This window comes from Pelobates fuscus, chromosome 8, assembly GCF_036172605.1.
Source record: "Pelobates fuscus isolate aPelFus1 chromosome 8, aPelFus1.pri, whole genome shotgun sequence".
Taxonomy (NCBI): Eukaryota; Metazoa; Chordata; class Amphibia; order Anura; family Pelobatidae; genus Pelobates; species Pelobates fuscus.
In genome coordinates, this window is record NC_086324.1 from 166,721,662 (window position 1) to 166,746,216 (window position 24,555).

General features: G+C 40.4%; 1 protein-coding gene across 1 annotated transcript in view; it reads left to right on the forward strand.

The window, feature by feature from the left end:
* LOC134571347 (uncharacterized) overlaps positions 1-24,555 on the forward strand; it is a 93,202-nt gene that overhangs the window by 21,579 nt on the left and 47,068 nt on the right. Inside the window, exons 2-6 of the mRNA XM_063429549.1 lie at positions 4,583-4,921; positions 7,846-8,145; positions 12,079-12,363; positions 13,494-13,601; positions 14,908-15,237. Coding sequence (XP_063285619.1) covers positions 4,583-4,921; positions 7,846-8,145; positions 12,079-12,363; positions 13,494-13,601; positions 14,908-15,237 — 1,362 coding nt within the window. The remainder of the gene's footprint in view (positions 1-4,582; positions 4,922-7,845; positions 8,146-12,078; positions 12,364-13,493; positions 13,602-14,907; positions 15,238-24,555) is intronic.

The window sequence follows — 24,555 nt, forward strand, 5'->3', positions numbered from 1 at the left end:
CTGCCTTTTGCAAATGTGCCTGAGATCTGGTAACCTTGACTCTATAAGCATTGGTATCAGTGACAAGTCTCTTCAGCTGTGTCTGGTCATGTGTCTGGTTCTTGGCCTATAAAAGCCACTTCCTGTCTCTGTACCTTTGCCAGATTATTGTGGTTCCTGTACTCTCTAATCAAGCTTGTTCCTGTTTCTCCTACCTGTTGCTGATTTTGGACCATTTTGACTTTGCTGCTTCTCCTTCCCACTGACCTCGGCTTGCCTCACTACGATTATCATCTCTCTGTTCCAGTATCCCATCTCTGCTTAAGACCAGAAGGCCACTCAAGGCTCAGGGGCTCAACCACCTGGGTAACAAGTGGCTACCTCTGGCAGAAAACATTGCTGATCTGGCTACTGGACTCCAACACTTTGTAACATCAATATCATTACACCTAGTGAGTTTTTCGGGGGGAAAATTAATATAAGACCCTGTCTTATTTTCAGGGAAACCCGGTAGCTTTTGGTGTTGGAACCTCAGTCACGGACTGAGGACCCTACAGATCAGCCTGTCTTAAAGTGAGGCCCTTGTCAGCGTGAGGCTTTAGGCAGATGCCCAACTTGCCTAATTAGAGACCTGCCTCTATTGACGCTCCCTGGAGCCTGGGCACGGTGCACCCACCCAGGATCGACCCAGTATGTGTCTATGTCGGTGTGTGCTATCTATCTATCTATCAATGTATCTGTCTATCAACAGGATTTATAACCATGAACTGTTCTAAATAATGCCATCGATAACTCTGGGTGCTCGTGCTAATTAAGGAGCAAATACCATGAAAACCAAGAGTAATCTGAATGTACCTGTCCTGTTATTATTATTATTATTTCGCACTTTGCTTCCAGAATATTGTCTGTTCCCCTTGATAACCATGCTTTCAATCACCATATTGCACAGATGGTGATGTAATCCGTGATGTAATCCATGCAATTATATCCTGTAATGAATGGGGGATAATGTACAGTTTGCTGCCGTGCACTGAGGAGTCTCCTAATCTCAGGCAGAAATGGGACATATTTAGGGGTAGCGCTCCCAAGTAGAAGCTACCAACATTTTAAATCATCTCTCTCCAAAGCTGGATTAAATGAAGTGGTTATGTTCCCCAGAGTCTGTGGGTTCCATGTCTACATCAATATTAAATGGTTCACTAACCATTTTGCAGAGGTGATCTGCCCCCAGCAGCTTCAGCCCAGCTCCTAGTGAAGATAAGTAAAAGCAGAGTTGTGCTCTACCTCACAAAGTCCATACTCGGGGTAGTGGGCAGTAACAAGCTGAGAGTATTAGCCGAGCACCCTCAGCTGTTTCATACCAGGGATTGAATCTCACTCAGTGTGTACTCCCATGCCATAACTGCCCGCTACCCCTGGTATCATGGGCATAAGGTAGAATAGAGTGTGTGCGTGTGCATCAAAGGGATGCAGTGTGTGTGTTTGTGTATTGGGATTATATTGTGTGTGTGTTTGTATATCTAGGGGCTGCATTGTGTCCATGTGTATTGGTGGTGCATTGTGTATTTGTACCTTAGAGTGGCAGTGTGTATGTATGTGTATAGGGGCTGCCTGTAGGCAGTGTGTATATATAGGGTTGTATAGTGCTGCCCCACTACAGTCTGACTGATATGAAAGTATGTTGGACCAGTGAGAGCGATATTTAATCTCCCCACCAGTCCATTAAGGGACAGATTTTTGAACGGGAACAGTGTTCTTACTGGTGATAATGTCCATGACTGAGTGCCAGGTAACTTAGCTGTGTTTCAAGCAGTTATCTGAAAATATTATCAGAACTGCGTATAAATGGTAATGTAGAGTGTGTGCAAATTTCAGCGGTGTATATTTACAAAGTGAGAACGCATGCATGTATTTATTATGGATTGTCTTTAATGCCTGCTGGGACAGTAGCACGGTGACAGGGAACAAGATGACCACCTGTCACTCAATCTATGGCATTAGGGGATGGACCATATTTTTTAAAAAGCTTTTCATTAAAACCTATACCTTTGCTAGCATTTCTGCTAACATAATGTACAGATGGAATTTAATGCTTTTTAATGTAGTTATTTTATATACACTTTAACCCCTTAAGGACACATGACATGTGTGACACGTCATGATTCCCTTTTATTCTAGAAGTTTGGTCCTTAAGGGGTTAATATAATACACATGTATTAATACTACATGGGTGTGTATATATAATGTGTGTACGCACATACATGTATACATACATACACACATGCATAGTACTAAAAATCACATGAATTAAGTAAAAACATTTTCATCCTTTTAAGCACACACTCTTATTGACCCATGCACACACTCATTGGCACACACACTGTTTAAGCAAGAAACACATTCTTACTGACAGACACACACTCTCGCTGATACACATGCACTGACATACCCACACTCACTGACCCATACACACACTCATTGAGACACACTTTCACTGATTGACACACACTGACGTGCACTCACTGTCTTATACTCATACATTAACATACACTCACTTACACAATCACTCTCAGACACACACTCACTGACAGATGCACATACACTCATTGATTTATCCCACTGACAAAACACACTGACAGACACACCTTCACTGACAGACACACACACACACTGACAGACTAATACATATTTACTGACAAATACACTCTAACTGATATTGACACACTCACACATGCACATTCTCTCACACACACTCACAAATTCATTTAAATTATAGTGTTTTTATGTTTTGTTTTTGAAGAATCACCCAGCCTCCCTACCTTTAGGAGAGCTTGAGTGGATCCTGGGGTCTATTGGGGCTGCCGTAATCTTCATGCTCTTCTAGCACTGCTCCCATGGGCGCCATTTAATGTCGAGAACGGAATTAAATAATATTCCGGCATCACTGCAGGCACATGAAAGAGCAATCCTGGAAGAGCACGAAAATGATAGCTCCCTCCCTTGCTATTCGCTTCATATCCTCCCTCGCGTCATCTCCTCATCTACCCCCCCCCCCCCCCCCACGTGACGCAGTATATTTTGGCAGAGTAATCACCTGCTGTTCAGATAAGCAGGTGGATATCTGCTCAACTCTTAGGGGACCCTAAGGTGGCTAGTCTGACAACTCATGGGCCCCCATGACAGGCAGAACACAGAGGGCCTGGTTGAATTTGCACATAATAATCCCCTGCTGTTCCACCACTATCTTCCCCTATCACTTTCACTCATGTCTTCCAATCTCACTCATCTCCCCTCTCTCTCTTTATATCACTCCTTCATTGCAACCCATTCCTCCACCAGTCCCATCTCTCTTATCCATCCCCCAAACTCAAAACCCATCCCTCCCTCTCATCCCTTCTTCTTGTCACTCTGTCACACTGATCCTTCCTCTCACTCTATACTCCTATAACTGACATACAGCCATCCCTCCCTTTCACTCCATTCTCATATCAGCCCCCCTATCCATTTCTCTATTTAAATCCTCCTATGACACTCGACCATCTCTCGTACCCTCTTAACAACTCTTCCAGCCATCCCTCTCTCTCTCCCTCCCATACTCCTATCATTCTGACACATTCTTTCCTCTTTCCCACCCTCCTCAACATACTATCACTCTGACTTATCCATTATTCTCTGCAACCTCCTATTACTCCAAACCATCCCTTCCACTCCCTCTCCTATCACTCCCATATCTCCCTTTTTCTCCCTATACTTACCGCTCCCATTCCAGCTATCTCACTCACTCACAGCTCATCTACTAAACTAGCCCTCACAGTTACCCACACATCACACACAGCAATACTATTCACTCACTGGTACCCAAACATATCACTCACATATGTTCACTTCACACAGCCTCATACATCACACATAACTACTCACACATATCACACACAGACAGATACAACACTTTCAGCAACCACACACCTACACAAAACAAAGTAACCCTTCACACACAGCCTTCTTAAGATTATTCCCAGGTGCACACCCCTATAGACAGCACCCCGCTGGAGCAGAGACATGATTATGTATACTGTTTCTTTGTTGAAAGTATACCTCCCAACCAACTCAGACCCAGCAAGACAGTCCTGATTTAGGTTCCCAGTCTCACTATCCTGGATTTCTTGGTTCTGTGTTTTCTAAATAGGAATATTTGGGTCAATAATAGCCAATTTGTGACTACAGCTGATTTGGATAATTTCTCAGAATCAGCAATTTTAGCTGGAATTTTGCCATTCTGATTTCAGTTCTACACAACTCATAGTTTAATGCAGTGGTTCCTAAACCAGTCCTCATGGCCCACCAACAACCAAGGATGTATGTATTGCCCTGTTTTATTCCAATAGGAATATTGACAAAACCTGGCCTGTTGGTGGGTCTTGAGGACTCGTTTGGGAAACACTGGTTTAATAAATCCAATTACCCTGTGAGTGCTATCACTGGAAGGGTATTTCAATATGGTAAAGGATGGGAAATATAATATTTCGGAGCATTTATAAATGATAATAATATATCTATTTTCCTATTTTTACTCTGGTATAAAATGTTTGTTTAATGTTTGCAGTTTGTGCAGGTGAAGCTCTGGATCTGAATGTCCCATCCAGTTATCGAGCTAGAATGGGATCAGACGTCAGGATTCCATGCACGTTCTCTGTGGATAAACCTCCGGTGGATACCAAGTCTCTCGCATTGTACTGGAAATTTCAGGAAATGGAAGTTCTAAGCTATATAGTCAAAGTGAAGCCATCCCACTCCAGGGTATCCATAAATACAGAGCGAATTAAAGATGGCGACGTCTCTCTTTATATTTCCAACACGACAATATCCGACAGTGGCATTTATACGTGTTCAGTTATTTACAATGCAGAACATAAAAGTAAGGAGGTCCGATTAGACATTCAAGGTAAGGCGTCAAGGGGACTTTAAGAGGCACAGATGTAGGGTCTCCACCTTTGCTGACAATGAACAAATAGATGCTAAAAAACAAATAGAAATGCAAACGACAAAGCCTCAGTTGGACATATTGATCCCTATGCGCCTTAGCTCCGAAAGAGTACGAAAAAATATAAGAAATTTCATAAAGATCCTCATCATTCTCTCTAAAAAAGATTTTTAAATATTGTTTTAGTAAATTATTTAAAATATATATATTTCGCCGAAAATTGGAGGCATGCAATTGGGATGGGTTGGGCGGAGTGAGGTGTCGGCAGGGCCCTTATGTGACCTGTGCCACTATAGAAGTCCATTATGGGAGGACACTGACTTCTGATGCTCTTTCACTGAGCTGCCCATGGAGAGCTCCCTGGTGTCCTCAGATGTGGGACACCAGTGAACTGAAGTGAGAAGAGGAGCAGAAATGTTATGATACAAATGTTATAATATGATGTTTTTGCTTTCTTTCTTCTAACTAACAATTTGGCATTTCTTAAAGAACATAGCGAACAAATTTATAGGTTAACAGCCTCACCAATGTAACAATGATTAGTTTCAAAACTTTATGTTCCAGTCCTTATACTAGCTGAGGCACATGAAAGTATTCATATAATCTTTGAAGTTTGTTTTGTTGTGTACATTTTATAATGCTCTGGTGAGGACGATTATTTAGGAGAATTAGTTTTAAGCAATCCACAAGTTCAAAGTTACTCTCTAAGCACCAAAACAACTTTAGCTTAATGAAGCAGTTTTAATGTATAGATCATGCCCCTGCAGTCTCGCTGCTGAATTCTCTGCCATTTAGGAGTTAAATCCCTTTGTTTATGCAGCCCCAGTCACACTTGTTTGAAAGTCACATAGCTTCCGTGAAAAAAACAAATACATTTTTTTTCCTCTATACCCCAGAAGTTTTATAAACGTAACTACTTGGTTTACGAGAAGCAAGTCTTATTTACCGTGTATTGCAAAGAAACATGCTTTGATGTCTTGTGATTTAGCTGGTTAGTTTATGTGTCGCTGTGTGTATACATTGAAAGCATAGAAGTATTGAGAAAAAATGCAAAAACACAAAGAGGAATATAGCACAAGGCGTAATTTGTTTGGTGTCGTGCAAATGATGTCTTGGCACGACGCCAATTATTTAATTTTAGTTTTAATCACACGTTACTAAAAAAAGTGGTGATTTTTATCTGTATCTGCACTTTGAGGCGAGCACGTCTAGAATTTTTCAGTAATTCTTGCTGTTTAGTGGACCTGCCATTTTTCTTCATTCTCAGGCTATTCCTCTATTAGACAACGATGTCAGGATCCCGCGGGCGGCTGCGAGGGGAGGCTGCAGTCGGCTCGCGGCACTCACCTTCCAGCCGTCCGCGGTCCCCTTCTCGTCGTACGCTCGGCGAGCGGCTTCCTTTTCATCCCCCAGCGGCAGCATGCATGACGCTGCACGCTGGGAGACCGCCCATTTTTGTAAACGCCGGGGTCAGCCACCTGACCCGGCATTTAAGGCACAGTGCCTCAATCACAGTGGGAGGTATAGATATCTCCCACGTGTGATTGGATAATATCCAATCAGAATTAATCAATGGGTTTAAATACTTACCTCTCCTGTCTCTCTCTGCCCTGTTGTGGTCTTTGCTTTCTAGTATTGCTGTTCTACTTGTGTTTCTCTCTGGTTACGTACTCTCTGGCTTGTTTATCCGACCTTGCGACTTTCTCCTACCCTTTGACCTCGGCTTGTCTCTCGTTATTCTGTTTTCTGGTTCCCGTTACTCGGCTTGTCTCCTGACTATTCTTTGTGTGCTTAGCCCAGCCACTCTAAGGTCCGGTACTGCACCTTTTCTGTGTGTGTGTTAGCGTGTTTGGTTCCCAGAATCGTGACAGACGAGCTGTGGTTCTGAAGATTCAATGTCTCTGCTAAATGAAGCTAGTACTTATTCCCACAATGTTTGCATTTCATTATGAATATCTAATAACCAGTACAAAATGTTGAATTTTACATTAGGACATTTCATCTATTCATCAAAAATAAACTCCTGTTTTTATGAAGCCGTTTCTAAACCGTTTGAAATGAACTGGGGGCATTATCCAGAGACCCTAAGCAACATGACCACAATGACTCTGTATAGTGGCTATATTGCTTAGGGCAGGCTTCCCCAAACTCCGGCCCTCCAGATGTTGCTGAACTACAACTCCCATGATTCTCAGCCTATCTATTTCATTCATAGGATCATGGGAGTTGTAGTTCAGCAACATCTGGAGGGCCGGAGTTTGGGGAAGCCTGGCTTAGAGTGTCCTTTTCACCTAATATTTATTTTAAACGTAATCACTAGACAGGTGCATTTAATGTTAAACTAATTGATTTATTAAACAACAAACCAACTCATACAAATTCCCTTTTGATGCAATTTCCAACGAATCGATTTTTTTTCTGATAAATCAATTCGTTAAAAGACGTATGCAACAAATACAAAAGTCTAGAAAGAACCAGTTTAATTACATACAAGGAATGGACACTATCCAATATTTTTTTTTAATTAACTGGAGATTATAGAGAATGAGAAATACATTGTCAGAGATATGTCTAATTTGACTTCAGTCTGAGAATTCTAAAGGCCCAAACTAGGGGGTTCCACCATTTCATTTTTGTGTCTTGCTCAGATCAGACTTACATGTATTCTTGTTCCTCAATGTGGCCTCGTATTGACACTAGAGACATTTACAGTTATGGAACTGTTCAAGAAATCATTTTTGTAACCAAACCAGTCTTTAACATTTTGTGAGTTTTTTAGCAATAAAAGTGATATAATTGGTGTGATACTTACGATGTACCAGTAAAGAAAGACTTTGTTTAATAATGTTGAAGTATTATAATAATATTATTTTAATTAATTCCAGCTCTTCCGGAGATCACTATCACTAGGAGAATTGTTGTTATAAATAAAGAGAGTGTTCTAAGAAGTTCCATCACCGTATTCTACCCTGTGGACATCGATGTTAAATGGTTGAGGGATGGGAGGATCCTAAATAATTACACAGTATCCACACCCCAGAGGAACATAGATGGTACATACAGTGTGAACAGCACAGTAACCATAATACCCACTGAGGAGGACAAAACCAAGATCTTCTCCTGCAGGGTCCAACACGAATCTCTCTCTGGACCTCTCCAAAAAGACTTCCAGTTGATTCCTGGAGGTAACCACCTCTATTTTCAATGTTTACACCAATACTAAGTATTTCGAGATCACTATGCTTAGGGATGCTGCTGCTGAGAAACATCTGTGGTCTTATAATTCAATGCAATTGAATGCTTTCTAAAACTGCACATTTTAATAACAATATATTTTTATAACCAGGAATATATAATTGAGTAATACCACCACGACACAATTTTAAGTTGCCTATTGGTGCTTTAAGATGTAATTATCTACGTGTTTTAATCATCTCTCTCTGTTATGTTGTGTCTCTTGTATCTTTTTGTGTGTCTCAGTCTTTGTGTCTTTCTGTTATTTATTCTTGTCTTTCTGTATGCCTAAAGATCTGTCTTTCTCAGTGTGTCTGTGTCCATGCATTTCTGTCCCACCCTTTACCCTGTGTCTCCCCATTCCTAGACCTCTCAACCAACACACAATTAAGCAAATAAAAAGAAATGTATGTAAACACATAAAAATATGTATTAATCGGTGTGACAAACTCCCCTGTCCTCATGAGTTTGCCACAAGCTCCTGGAGGAGCCTGCATGCCAGCCTCCTGCCCACCGACTATGGGCCAGGTCAGCGACTGTAAAGACCCATATTTTATTCCCCCGGGTTCGGCACTTTACATTTGTACACATAGAACCGAACGCTAGCTCCTTGGAAGCCATTGACCATGGCCATGGACCAAAACTGCAAATAAACTTCAGGGGGACTTAGCCGAGAAAGCCCTGGAACTATTTTCGGCCAGAGGACCATGCGGTTACCGGTCAAATTATGACTTCCAGGAAAATCCTGAACCCCTGAACCGATCTGGGTGATTTTTGGATATGTTGCCCACCCTGATCGGGGCTATCAGTGGCTGTAACATTTGTGGGGGCTTTATGTATTTTAATGTACTTTTGGGGTGTTTGTGAAATGTTTGTTTTATGTGCCTGGAGATAATTGACTTTAATACAATGCTTTATTCAATTATCTCCCAGACACAGGGGAGGGATTGTCTTGTTTTGTATGGGAGTGTCCTGGACCTGAGAGCCAATGTAAACATGTGTATGTTTCTACTATAATAACAAGACTAAAATATAAGGTTAACAATAGACCAAATAGAACAGGTGCTACAATCACCTATGTGCGTCACATAAAACACATAAAAGTGGGGGGCGGGGCCGGAACGCCGAGCTGGACAGTCACAAGCAGGATCAGCTCCTGCAATGTATCAACATATAAGCTTTAAAAACATGATTTTCGTCTTAAAAACAGACCAACAGCGATGGTCCTCAGCACAGAGGGAACACTGGATCCAGGGAGAGGCTGGCTCCTCGAGCTTCAGTCCCCTGGAGAAGAAATCTTCTATGTCCCAGGTGGGGCCTTCTCCGGCGGTGAGTGGGGCGGACGGCCGCTGCCCCGCTATCCTGCCTAACGGAGCCCAGCCAGAGACCCAAACCCGCGTGGATCTGGCCCTGTTCCCCCCCCCCCCTATGGACCGGCGGGGGTGATCCCGGTCCTCACCCTGTGGCCCCGACCACGGCAACGCAACTAAGGCCCAGCAACAACACCACCTTGATCTGCGGCCAGAGCGGTGCATCTAAAATGGCGGGCGCCATGTGCGCAGGAGGCAGAGGGAAGACCTGCTCTCTCCCTGTGCTCACAGCAACCAGCGCGACTCCCGGGAACAAGCCTGATGGGCTCGCGGCCTTCCTACCCAGCAACACAAACAGACGGAAGAACCCTCACCTGTCTCCGCAGCAATCCAAACCAGCGGCAAGCAGGGCAGGCGATCCAACCAAGCTGCTGACAGCTGCTGCACTGAAGAAACGGAACACCACACAACGACCTTTCCCGTCAGGGACAACTGACCCTGCCGCCAAGCGAGGTACTCCTGCAAAGGGGCCGACCCCATACTCACCTTACACCCATCTTGTATTACGACGGCCCCAAAAAATTCAGCGCGAAAAAGAGCGCCAAGTTTTCTCGGACAACATTCAGCTTCCTACCTTGGCGGACATTACCTCCTGATTAACAAATATGGCAGGCCCAACTCACCACGGCTGCAGCTCAAGGGAGCCCAGCGAGGAGTTCAACGAAAAGCATTGCTGGACTGTGCCCAGATTCCTGCTCCGACGGACACTCGCTCCCTGCTACGCCGACACAGTCATGAGACTGCTCCCTTCTGTGAGGACTCGGACTCACCATGGTGCCGGTCCTTATCTCTTGAACCAGCTCAAGTAACCAGGGTGATATCTTCTTCAAAGCTCCTTACCTAGATCTAGCATGATTATTTTATATTGTACTTTTATGTTTTTTTATAATCTTATACAGCACTCATTAGGCATGTGTTCAGATAGCCTGTTCCCAATTAATCTTATATTGACACGTGTTTGCCTAATAATTTACTCATTTATTATTTTACTCTGCTGACACTCATGCTTCACCGGCTTGTCTCACACTCACTCACATGTCTACGTACCTCACAATAGATCACATCTTATGTTATGCTATGTACTCTCTAGACATGTTTGACTCCCCTGTGACCTAGCTACTTAACTTCAAAAAATGTGTGCAGTGACCCTCTATGCCTTAAACGTGTTCATATGTGTATCTTACCAATCTTGTACCTGCTGTTGGGGCATGGCAAGAGCTTGTGTTTACTATTTGCACCACAAAAATAAAGAATTTAAATTTTTTTTTTAAAAAAACACATAAAAGTGAAGAATACAAAAGATAAAATTGGTAAGAGCACACTAAATAAAACTAGACATTACCCTTATCGTACACTAGAATAAATCTCTATATACCAGTGCCCCGGTCGATCCTGTAGATAAAATATAAAAACAGGAAAGACGCCTCATAGGGTAATAAAGTAATGACCTATGTGTAAATTAGATCATAAAAGGTCACACTCACATTGTCATGAGCCACTTGGATATAAGCTGGCTCAGACTCCAGGCGTAAATTGTGCATGCACGTGGTTGTCACCCCCTCCCCCCCCCCCAACTTCTTTCTCTCCGTTGTCCTGTAGATTTTTCAGATTTTAATTATTTCAGGATACAGGAAATCACATGAAAAAATCTTTATTGGACACACTAAAACAGCTGGGATTAAAAACACTAAATATATATCAATATATCTAAAAAGTCCACAGTGCAAAATAATAATATAAAATAATTATTATATAATAAAATAATATTATTATTTTGTACTGTGGACTATATAGACTAGATTCTAAACAGTACTCAGTTTATACAGATTGGTTTCTAAACAGTACTCCATATATATAGACTTGTTTCTAAACAGTACTCAGTATAAACTGACCAGTTTCTAAACAGTACTCAGTATATGTAGACTGGTTTCTTAACAGTACTCAGTTTATACAAACTGATTTCTAAACAGTACTGTAAATAGACTGGCATTTAAACAGTCACAATATAGAGATTATTTTGAGTTTCTCCGGCTTTTTAGTAACACTGTTATATTTAAATCAATTAAATAAATCAGTTGTATATATTTAATTTCTATATGGTGGTATGTAGGGTGTCAGAAGTCATTTAAAGCTAGAACACTTTATCCATTTGTTCTCTTGACACTGCATTTCCCAAATCCCACTATCAGTATGACCTTGTTTTGTTTTCATTTCAGGAACAGCAATGGGGTAAAAGTTTGTGCCCAGTAGCAGCACTTTTTAATATACCAGTTACTTCATGTGTGATAGGAAGCCCTTGTATAGGTAGCGGAAAAGCTTGTGTTAGATATTTATTGTATGTGGCACTGTATAACTGCACATTTACAGGTAATTTTTCAGCATTTTTAAAAAATCACATATTTAGTCGAAGATATCTATAAGCAGGGTATTTTAACACTTTTATATATTTATATTTGGTGGGGGGGACCTGTAGGTTTTTAAAGCAATGATTGCTTTATTTGTCTTGTTTTCTAGCTGTCCCTACCATTGACGTCACCTCCAGTACACTTTATCTGAATAAGAAGCAGGATTTAATTTGTCAAGCATGGAGATTTTACCCAGAGTCCATCAGTGTGAGTTGGTTTCTGAACGGTACCCTAGTGGAAAATACAAAGACTCAGAGAATTAATAGCTCGGCGGTGCAGTCTGTCTACCAGTTCATCCCAACTACGGAGAACTGGGGCTTGAAGATCTCCTGTCAGGTGGAACACGAGACTCTTTCTGGTCCTCTCATTAGGAACCTGCAGTTGGAATGGAAAGGTAAGACATGAAACCAAGTGCAGATTAAAGCTTGATCGCTGATTAACTCATTTTTTACCTAATTTTCTTACAATGTAACATTTATTTATGACTTTTGAGATTAAATAAACTGGGATTGTCTATAAATGTGATTGCTTTTCCCATGGCCCTAGTGCAAGGATGTAATAACTGTACTACATAAAGGACACAGAGTTACTAATTGCAGTGTATCACAGTCAATCCTTCAATTGCATGGGTGCCTGAAGTGCCCATTCAAGTCAGTTTAGTCACTTTCTAGTTTAGAGAACATTCACTGCAGAAGATACACAGCCTAAGAATTTGCAGCAAATGCTGGAACTTCAAATGTCAGTGTCCTTTTTTTTATATATTTCTAATTTATTGTATAATTAAAGTTTTAAGTAGTAAAATGACACTATAAAATACAATGCTACAATTCTAAATAGATAACTTAGTGGGGTGGGATACGAGAGAGCAGATGACCAAGCTGTGATGGTCATACAGTCCATTAATTAAAGTATTTTCACCAATGGTTGGATGTAAGTTACATATTTATATAGAGGAAGGAATGGGTTTATATAGAGAGAGGTGAGTGAGATATTTGAGAAAGAGAAGAGTGAAAAAAAAAGAAGATGGATAAGGGAATTGGGAATCGAGACGATATAGGGAAGATCATGGCAACAGTGAGTTCTGAACTTTAGTTGGAGAGAAAAGGCGTCTGTTTACGGGAGCCCTATTTAGAGGAAGCAATCACAGGTGTTATGGTTGGAGACAGTAAGCTGATCATAACACAAGACAACACATTCCCAAATCCATAGCAGAGAGTTGGATGGACAGATGTGGGACCTGTCTGGCCAGAAGCAATACCTAGCTATGATCTTATAGAAATATGTATGCATATGTTTTATTTCATCATCTACATAATGAAATGTATGTACAATGAATGTATAGGAATGATGGCACCAAAACAGCCAGGGCCAGTAATACAGGGCCACATTGTCCTAGATCTGACCACCAGATTCATACGTAGTTTATTCAATGCTCAGCAATCTATAAAACTCCTATGATGTGTAACAATGTGTTAGTAAATAGGGTCTAATTTGAATCTTGTCTTTTTTCTCCTTTTCTTCCAGATATCACAGTTAAGCACAAAGCAATCATTCTAATATGTGCATTCGTGACAGCAACGCTGGCGTTTGTTATTATTTATGGCATCTTCTTCATTAAACAAAAAAAGAAAAGTAAGCTTGTTGTGATTCCCGTTGTATAAGTTATTCTCTACAGATCCGAGTGTTAAATATGTGACCATGAAAAGCGTTTTCATTTTATTTGTCTTCCATAGAACAGCTTTTCCAATTCCACAGATAAACCATTACTTAAAAGCAAACACTGTATTAAATTTACGCCATATAGAAACTAATCACGAATGTGAACGAAGAAATATCTAATAACCCCTGTATGGGAAATATCCCAGTCAGGGGTGGTCAGTGTGAGTGGCACGGACCCTAATAACGTTAGAAAAGAAAAGAAAATTGTGAAAATCTCCTGAGGAGAGATCCCCATTGGGGTACAAAATGGTAAATAGGTACTAATTCATTCTGCCATTTATTGACAGATATGAGTGTTTCTGGGTAATACACGTTAGGCAAATAAATATAGCCTGTTGGTTTACCTATTAGATATATAGTCATCCTACCGTCACTATATGGTATCTACTATAGCATCACTTCCTCATTAATTGTTATATGATGTATTTTCACAGCCTATTTACCATTTTGTATCCCAATGGGGATCTCTCATCAGGAGATTTTTCACAATTTTTTTCTTTTCTAATCACAAATGTGAGTTTATTAACCCGATACACAGACAGGTTTGTTGTTATCAAACTTATTGTAATTATCTTGAAGACATGCTAATCTTTATAGAGTACTAAACATTTTGGAACCTTTTGGCGTAAGCTATAAATGTCTTCAACGCGATATGCTCCTTATCTAAAAGTATATGCTATATGGCCAAGCTGTAAAGGGAAAAGGGAGAGAAGTCACACAATTATATTTCTTGTATCTCAGTTGGGACTTCTTAAGAGATCTGATAATTAATATATTTTTATAATGTCAGAGCAGCTCCAGGAAACATCCCAGTGTATTCAGGATTAGTGGGAGTTACAGTCCTAGACAGTATGTACTATATGCAGCTCACACCACTTTAAAGGACTCCTAAGACTCACACTAACTGTATAACATATATTCCTAAACTGACACAAATAAATCATGTAATAAAAGATCAATATCATCGAAGCTATAAAAATGACAATAATAACAATAAAAGCATGTATTAGGGCAAAATTACTGCCATAACTTGCATTTGGAGATATTCACAAACCATTCAATGTTCCATCTTGTGGTTTAATATATCTTCAGAATCAGAACCCATCAATGGGTAGATGTTATGTACTAAAAATACACACCTTAGTTTTTAGGTTTTGTTTTTATAATAAAACAATTTAGAAAACTTTGCAATTCTAAAATCCTATGTATGAAATTACAGTGCTGCCAAAGGTGCGGGAAATCACTCGTTGTACAGACGGTACATTCAGTCTAGATGTCGACCATTTCTACCCTAAAGAGATCTCGGTTTCCTGGGACCTCATCCAGCCGCCATCCAGTGCGGAGAAACGAAGTCTGGAATCTACGGTTATTATGAGTGAGAACCAGGATGGGACCTTCAATGCCACCAGCACCTGTGAAAACCTGCGGGGGAAAGTAAATGTGACCCAACCATATAGTATACAGGCTGCGGTAACACATAAACAAATTAAACAAACACTTTATAAGGAATGGACATCTAATGAGCTAAACCAGCAAGAAGGATATAAACGTAAGTAAGAATATATAAATAGGTGTAAGTGATATTTTAATACCTTTTTATAGTCCACGTTCATCTCCTTGGATGTGGGCATAAACATAACTGTTCAAATCAGATTATTATATATAGGTAAATAATCTGAACAGATATATCAATATAAATATTGCACATGCTATGGATGTAACACGGTATCCAGTACAGAAATATTGTCCTAGATAACTAAAATAACTTGAAAGAAACATGAAGACATGTTGTTTTCTTATAGGCCTCAGGTATGTTCGCTTTTATCATACATGCCAAGTGTCCCTATTTAGGAAGTGACAGTCCCTATTTTGGTCCAGAATACCTCTGTCCCTCTTTTCTGTCCTAATTTCCCTCTTTTCTAGTAGCTCCATATTGTTGGTGTGTCTGAGTGTATAACAGAGCTCTACAGCAATAATACTCCCAGTAATGTGTCTGAATGTATAACAGAGCTCCACAGCAATAATACTCCCAGTAATGTGTCTGAGTGTATAACAGAGCTCTACAGCAATAATATTCCCAGTAATGTGTCTGAGTGTATAACAGAGCTCCACAGCAATAATACTCCCAGTAATGTGTCTGAGTGTATAACAAAGCTCCACCGCAATAATACTCCCAGTAATGTGTCTGAGTGTATAACTGAGCTCCACCGTAAAAATACTCCCAGTAATGTGTCTGAGTGTATAACTGAGCTCCACAGCAATAATACTCCCAGTAATGTGTCTGAGTGTATAACAGAGCTCCACAGCAATAATTCTCCTAGTAATGTGTCTGAATGTATTACAGAGCCCCACAGCAATAATACTCCCAGTAATGTGTCTGAGTGTATAACAGAGCTCCACAGCAATAATACTCCGAGTAATGTGTCTGAATGTATAACAGAGCTCCACAGCAATAATACTCCCAGTAATGTGTCTGAGTGTATAACAGAGCTCCACAGCAATAATACTCCCAGTTATCTGTCTGAGTGTATAACAGAGCTCCACAGCAATAATACTCCCAGTTATCTGTCTGAGTGTATAACAGAGCTCCACAGCAATAAAACAAGTCGTTGAGGAGCCAACTCGTAAAGAGGCCATACTAGATTTAGTGTTAACAAATGGAGATTTGGTATCAGATATTACTGTAGGTGAAAGTTTAGGATCCAGTGATCATCAGTCAGTGTGGTTTAATATAAGAACAGTGACTGAGTCACACCACACAAAAACAAAAGTTTTAGACTTTAGAAAAACAGACTTTTCCAAAATTAGAATATGTGTAAAGGAGTCATTATCAGACTGGAGCCATTTAAATGGAGTCCAAAAGAAATGGGATTATTTAAAAGTTGCACTACTGAAGGCAACAGAAAATTGCATTAGGCTTGTCAGTAAAAGCAAAAAATTCAAGAAACCACTGTGGTACTCCACAGATGTAGCCAAAATAGTAAAAAACAAAACGTTAGCATTTAGTAATTATAAAAAAAACCAGAGTGAGGAAGACAGAATGACCTATAAGATTAGGCAGAAAGAGGCTAAGCAAGTTATAAGAGCTTCCAAATCACACACAGAAGAGAAAATAGCACAGTCAGTAAAAAAGGGGGACAAAACCTTTTTTAGATACATAAATGAGAAAAGAAAAGTAAAACAAGGATTAGTTAGATTAAAAACAAAAGAAGGAAGGTATGTAGATGAGGATAAAGGTCTAGCTGACTGCCTCAATGAATATTTTTGTTCGGTATTTACAGATGAAAATGAAGGAAAGGGACCTCAGTTAAGAAAAAGGATAAATGAGTAATTTATTACACGTGAGTTTACAGAGGAAGAGGTTCTATTTCAACTGTCAAAAGTAAAGACAAATAAGTCAATGGGACCTGATGGAATACACCCAAAGCTATTAACCTCCCTGGCGGTATTCCCGAGCGTGACTCGGGATTAATTTTCGCTGCCAGAAGCGGTAACCCCGAGTCACGCTCGGGGTAGATAAGATTTACTTACCTCCGCCGCGATCCGCTTCGGGAGGACTGCCTCACAGCCCAGGCAGCCCTCCCACGGCAAATCAGGCCCCCGGGGGCCATGTGATCGCTCTCAAAGAGCGATCACATGGCCCTCTATAGCTGGCTGTGGATCTGCCAGCAGGGGGACTGTTTGAAATATCAGACAGTCCCCCTGCTGGTGGGAAGTATAAAAAAAAATAAAAAAAGACAAGTGTAAAAATAAATTAAATATATTTTTATATATATATATATATATATATATATAATATGTATATATATTATATATATAATAGATGTACATATATATATTATATATAAATACGTATAATTAAAATAATAAATAAATAAAATAATAAAATAAATAAATAAAATATTGAAACAAAATTTAATATAAATTATATATGCATATGTAATTTCATTCTAACTGTATTTTGTTATTAATATATATATATCGGTAACAAAATACACTTAGAATGACATTCTATATATATCTATATATATATAAAATACAAATAAGCGCAAATATATATATATAGATAAATACATATAATTACATAAAAGATTACATTAGTATACACGTAGAATTTAAATACCTATAAATGCATATATATTAAAATTCTACATGTATATTTAAATAATCTTTTAACGTAATTATGTGATTTGATTAATTAAAATTTGATTGACATGCCTGACATGGGGGCGGAACTGGGCGGGTAATTCAAATGCAAAAAAATGGTACCGCTTTTGGTACAAAATTCCTGACATAATCATACCGCCAGGGAGGTTAAAAGAGCTTAGTGGTGTACTAGCAAAACCATTAACAGATTTATTTAACCAATCATTGATAACAGGAGTAGTCCCAGAAGATTGGAAGTTAGCGAATGTTGTGCCCATTCACAAGAAAGGTAATAGGGAGGAGTCGGGCAACTATAGGCCAGTAAGCCTTACTTCAGTAGTGGGGAAAGTGATGGAAACCATGTTAAAGGATAGGATTGTTGAACATCTAAAAACACATGGATTTCAAGATCAGAGACAACATGGGTTTACTTCAGGGAGATCATGCCAAACTGATCTTATTGATTTTTTTGATTGGGTAACTAAAATTATAGATCAGGGTGGTGCAGTAGACATTGCTTACCTCGATTTCAGTAAGGCTTTTGACACTGTTGCACATAGAAGGCTTATCAACAAACTACAATCTTTGAGTTTGGATTCCAATATTGTTGAATGGGTAAGGCAGTGGCTGAGTGACAGGCAACAGAGGGTTGTAGTCAATGGAGTATATTCGAAGCTTGGGCTTGTCACCAGTGGGGTACCTCAGGGATCTGTACTTGGACCCATTCTCTTTAATATTTTTATTAGTGATATTGCAGAAGGTCTTGATGGTAAGGTGTGTCTTTTTGCGGATGATACTAAGATATGTAACAGGGTTGATGTTCCAGGAGGGATAAGCCAAATGGAAAATGATTTAGGTAAAATAGAAAAATGGTCAGAGTTGTGGCAACTGACATTTAATGTGGATAAGTGCAAGATAATGCATCTTGGACGTAAAAACCCAAGGGCAGAGTACAGAATATTTGATAGAGTCCTAACCTCAACATCTGAGGAAAGGGATTTAGGGGTGATTATTTCTGATGACTTAAAGGTAGGCAGACAATGTAATAGAGCAGCAGGAAATGCTAGCAGAATGCTTGGTTGTATAGGGAGAGGTATTAGCTGTAGAAAGAGGGAAGTGCTCATGCCATTGTACAGAACACTGGTGAGACCTCACTTGGAGTACTGTACACAGTACTGGAGACCATATCTTCAGAAGGATATTGATACCTTAGAGAGAGTTCAAAGAAGGGCTACTAAACTGGTTCATGGGTTGATGGATAAAACTTACCAGGAAAGGTTAAAGGATCTTAACATGTATAGCTTGGAGGAAAGACGAGACAGGGGGGATATGATAGAAACATTTAAATACATAAAGGGAATCAACACAGTAAAGGAGGAGACTATATTTAAAAGAAGAAAAACGACCACAACAAGAGGACATAGTCTTAAATTAGAGGGACAAAGGTTTAAAAATAATATCAGGAAGTATTACTTTACTGAGAGGGTAGTGGATGCATGGAATAGCCTTCCAGCTGAAGTGGTAGAGGTTAACACAGTAAAGGAGTTTAAGCATGCGTGGGATAGGCATAAGGCTCTCCTAACTATAAGATAAGGCCAGGGACTAATGAAAGTATTTAGAAAACTTGGCAGACTAGATGGGCCGAATGGTTCTTATTTGTCGTCACATTCTATGTTTCTATGTTTCTAATGTGTCTGAGTGTATAACAGAGCTCCACAGCAATAATACTCCCAGTTATCTGTCTGAGTGTATAACAGAGCTCCACAGCAATAATACTCCCAGTAATGTGTCTGAGAGTATAACAGAGCTCCACAGCAATAATACTCCCAGTAATGTGTCTGAATGTATAACAGAGCTCCACAGCAATAATACTCCCAGTAATGTGTCTGAGTGTATAACAGAGCTCCACAGCAATAATACTCCCAGTAATCTGTCTGAGTGTATAACAGAGCTCCCCAGCAATAATGCTCCCAGTAATGTGTCTGAGTGTATAACATAGCTCCACAGCAATAATACTCCCAGTAATGTGTCTGAGTGTATAACAGAGCTCCACAGCTATAATACTCCCAGTAATGTGTCTGAGTGTATAACACAGCTCCACAGGTATAATACTCCCAGTAATGTGTCTGAGTGTATAACAGAGCTCCACAGCAATAATACTCCCAGTAATGTGTCTGAATGTATAACAGAGCTCCACAGCAATAATACTCCCAGTAATGTGTCTGAGTGTATAACAGAGCTCCACAGCAATAATACTCCCAGTTATCTGTCTGAGTGTATAACAGAGCTCCACAGCAATAATACTCCCAGTAATGTGTCTGAGTGTATAACAGAGCTCCACAGCAATAATACTCCCAGTTATCTGTCTGAGTGTATAACAGAGCTCCACAGCAATAAAACAAGTCGTTGAGGAGCCAACTCGTAAAGAGGCCATACTAGATTTAGTGTTAACAAATGGAGATTTGGTATCAGATATTACTGTAGGTGAAAGTTTAGGATCCAGTGATCATCAGTCAGTGTGGTTTAATATAAGAACAGTGACTGAGTCACACCACACAAAAACAAAAGTTTTAGACTTTAGAAAAACAGACTTTTCCAAAATTAGAATATGTGTAAAGGAGTCATTATCAGACTGGAGCCATTTAAATGGAGTCCAAAAGAAATGGGATTATTTAAAAGTTGCACTACTGAAGGCAACAGAAAATTGCATTAGGCTTGTCAGTAAAAGCAAAAAATTCAAGAAACCACTGTGGTACTCCACAGATGTAGCCAAAATAGTAAAAAACAAAACGTTAGCATTTAGTAATTATAAAAAAAACCAGAGTGAGGAAGACAGAATGACCTATAAGATTAGGCAGAAAGAGGCTAAGCAAGTTATAAGAGCTTCCAAATCACACACAGAAGAGAAAATAGCACAGTCAGTAAAAAAGGGGGACAAAACCTTTTTTAGATACATAAATGAGAAAAGAAAAGTAAAACAAGGATTAGTTAGATTAAAAACAAAAGAAGGAAGGTATGTAGATGAGGATAAAGGTCTAGCTGACTGCCTCAATGAATATTTTTGTTCGGTATTTACAGATGAAAATGAAGGAAAGGGACCTCAGTTAAGAAAAAGGATAAATGAGTAATTTATTACACGTGAGTTTACAGAGGAAGAGGTTCTATTTCAACTGTCAAAAGTAAAGACAAATAAGTCAATGGGACCTGATGGAATACACCCAAAGCTATTAACCTCCCTGGCGGTATTCCCGAGCGTGACTCGGGATTAATTTTCGCTGCCAGAAGCGGTAACCCAGAGTCACGCTCGGGGTAGATAAGATTTACTTACCTCCGCCGCGATCCGCTTCGGGAGGACTGCCTCACAGCCCAGGCAGCCCTCCCACGGCAAATCAGGCCCCCGGGGGCCATGTGATCGCTCTCAAAGAGCGATCACATGGCCCTCTATAGCTGGCTGTGGATCTGCCAGCAGGGGGACTGTTAGAAATATCAGACAGTCCCCCTGCTGGTGGGAAGTATAAAAAAAAATAAAAAAAGACAAGTGTAAAAATAAATTAAATATATTTTTATATATATATATATATATATATAATATGTATATATATTATATATATAATAGATGTACATATATATATTATATATAAATACGTATAATTAAAATAATAAATAAATAAAATAATAAAATAAATAAATAAAATATTGAAACAAAATTTAATATAAATTATATATGCATATGTAATTTCATTCTAACTGTATTTTGTTATTAATATATATATATCGGTAACAAAATACACTTAGAATGACATTCTATATATATCTATATATATATAAAATACAAATAAGCGCAAATATATATATATATAGATAAATACATATAATTACATAAAAGATTACATTAGTATACACGTAGAATTTAAATACCTATAAATGCATATATATTAAAATTCTACATGTATATTTAAATAATCTTTTAACGTAATTATGTGATTTGATTAATTAAAATTTGATTGACATGCCTGACATGGGGGCGGAACTGGGCGGGTAATTCAAATGCAAAAAAATGGTACCGCTTTTGGTACAAAATTCCTGACATAATCATACCGCCAGGGAGGTTAAAAGAGCTTAGTGGTGTACTAGCAAAACCATTAACAGATTTATTTAACCAATCATTGATAACAGGAGTAGTCCCAGAAGATTGGAAGTTAGCGAATGTTGTGCCCATTCACAAGAAAGGTAATAGGGAGGAGTCGGGCAACTATAGGCCAGTAAGCCTTACTTCAGTAGTGGGGAAAGTGATGGAAACCATGTTAAAGGATAGGATTGTTGAACATCTAAAAACACATGGATTTCAAGATCAGAGACAACATGGGTTTACTTCAGGGAGATCATGCCAAACTGATCTTATTGATTTTTTTGATTGGGTAACTAAAATTATAGATCAGGGTGGTGCAGTAGACATTGCTTACCTCGATTTCAGTAAGGCTTTTGACACTGTTGCACATAGAAGGCTTATCAACAAACTACAATCTTTGAGTTTGGATTCCAATATTGTTGAATGGGTAAGGCAGTGGCTGAGTGACAGGCAACAGAGGGTTGTAGTCAATGGAGTATATTCGAAGCTTGGGCTTGTCACCAGTGGGGTACCTCAGGGATCTGTACTTGGACCCATTCTCTTTAATATTTTTATTAGTGATATTGCAGAAGGTCTTGATGGTAAGGTGTGTCTTTTTGCGGATGATACTAAGATATGTAACAGGGTTGATGTTCCAGGAGGGATAAGCCAAATGGAAAATGATTTAGGTAAAATAGAAAAATGGTCAGAGTTGTGGCAACTGACATTTAAAGGGACTCTATAGTCACCATATAAAAGCAAGAAAGACAGGTCCCCCAGCCTTCCTTCTTGCTTTTATATGAACTTTCATTAATTAAAAAAAAAAAATTCGATGTTTTTATATTAAAAACTTACCTCCGTTCCAGCGCCGAGCTCCCCGCTAGGCCGCGCCCCCTTTTTCGTCAAAATGACGAAATCGCGGGGCCCAATGGGACGGCTTCGCGCTGGACCAATCGCGTTCTTCATAGAGCGGCATTGAATGCCGCCCTATGAAGAACCTGAGCGCTTTACCGCGCATGTGCGCGGAATGCGCGTTCGCGAGCTGAGCTGTCTGACTGACAGCTCAGCTCGCTTTCTAAAATTATCAATAAGGGGGGGGACCTACTGTCCCCCCCCGGCCCCCACCCCTGTGCGGCGGGTGGGGGCCCTAAAATTATCAATGAGGGGGGGACCTACTGTCCCCCCCGGCCCCCACCCCTGAGCGGCGGGTGGGGGCCCTACAATTATCAATAAGGGGGGGACCTACTGTCCCCCCCCGGCCCCCACCCCTGTGCGGCGGGTGGGGGCCCTAAAATTATCAATGAGGGGGGGACCTACTGTCCCCCCCCCCGGCCCCCACCCCTGAGCGGCGGGTGGGGGCCCTACAATTATCAATAAGGGGGGGACCTACTGTCCCCCCCCGGCCCCCACCCCTGTGCGGCGGGTGGGGGCCCTAAAATTATCAATAAGCCCCCCGGCCCCCACCCCTGTGCGGCGGGTGGGGGCCCTAAAATTATCAATGAGGGGGGGGGACCTACTGTCCCCCCCCCGGCCCCCACCCCTGAGCGGCGGGTGGGGGCCCTACAATTATCAATAAGGGGGGGGACCTATTGTCCCCCCCCGGCCCCCACCCCTGTGCGGCGGGTGGGGGCCCTAAAATGATCAATAAGGGGGGGACCTATTGTCCCCCCCGGCCCCCACCCCTGAGCGGTGGGTGGGGGCCCTAAATACAAAGGGGGGGGGACCCTAGTTAACCCTCCCTCCCCCCCCCCCCCCCCAAAAAAAATATCTCCCTACCTACCCCCTCACCCTAAAAATAATGAGGGGGGACCATTAACTAAAAACCTGTAAAAAAGAAAAAATGAGATAAAATCAACTTACCATTCGATGTTTTCTTTCTTCTAAAATCTTCTTTCTTCAACCCCAAAAAAGGCCAAATAAAAATCCATAATAACCGACGCAATTAAAAAAAAAAAAAAAAAAACGAGCGCAAAAAAAAATAATCCATCTTCACCCATGGAGGGCTCCGCGCAGACTGAGCTCCGCAGGGTGGGGAAGGCTTATAAAGCCTTGCCCCGCCCTGCAATTAGGCTAAGAACACTCTGATTGGTGGGTTTGAGCCAATCAGAGTGCTCTTTGTCATTTTACAAGCGTGGGAAAGTTCTTTGGAATTTTCCCACGCTTGTAAAATGACACAGAGCACTGTGATTGGATGGATTTCAAGCCATCCAATCACAGTGCTCTGTGTCATTTTACAAGCGTGGGAAAGTTCCAAAGAACTTTCCTACGCTTGTAAAATGACAAAGAGCACTGTGATTGGATGGCTTGAAATCCATCCAATCACAGTGCTCTGTGTCATTTTACAAGCGTGGGAAAATTCCAAAGAACTTTCCCACGCTTGTAAAATGACAAAGAGCACTCTGATTGGTTTAAACCCACCAATCAGAGTGTTCTTAGCCTAATTGCAGGGCGGGGCAAGGCTTTATAAGCCTTCCCCACCCTGCGGAGCTCAGTCTGCGCGGAGCCCTCCATGGGTGAAGATGGATTATTTTTTTTGCGCTCGTTTTTTTTTTTTTTTTTTTTTAATTGCGTCGGTTATTATGGATTTTTATTTGGCCTTTTTTGGGCTGAAGA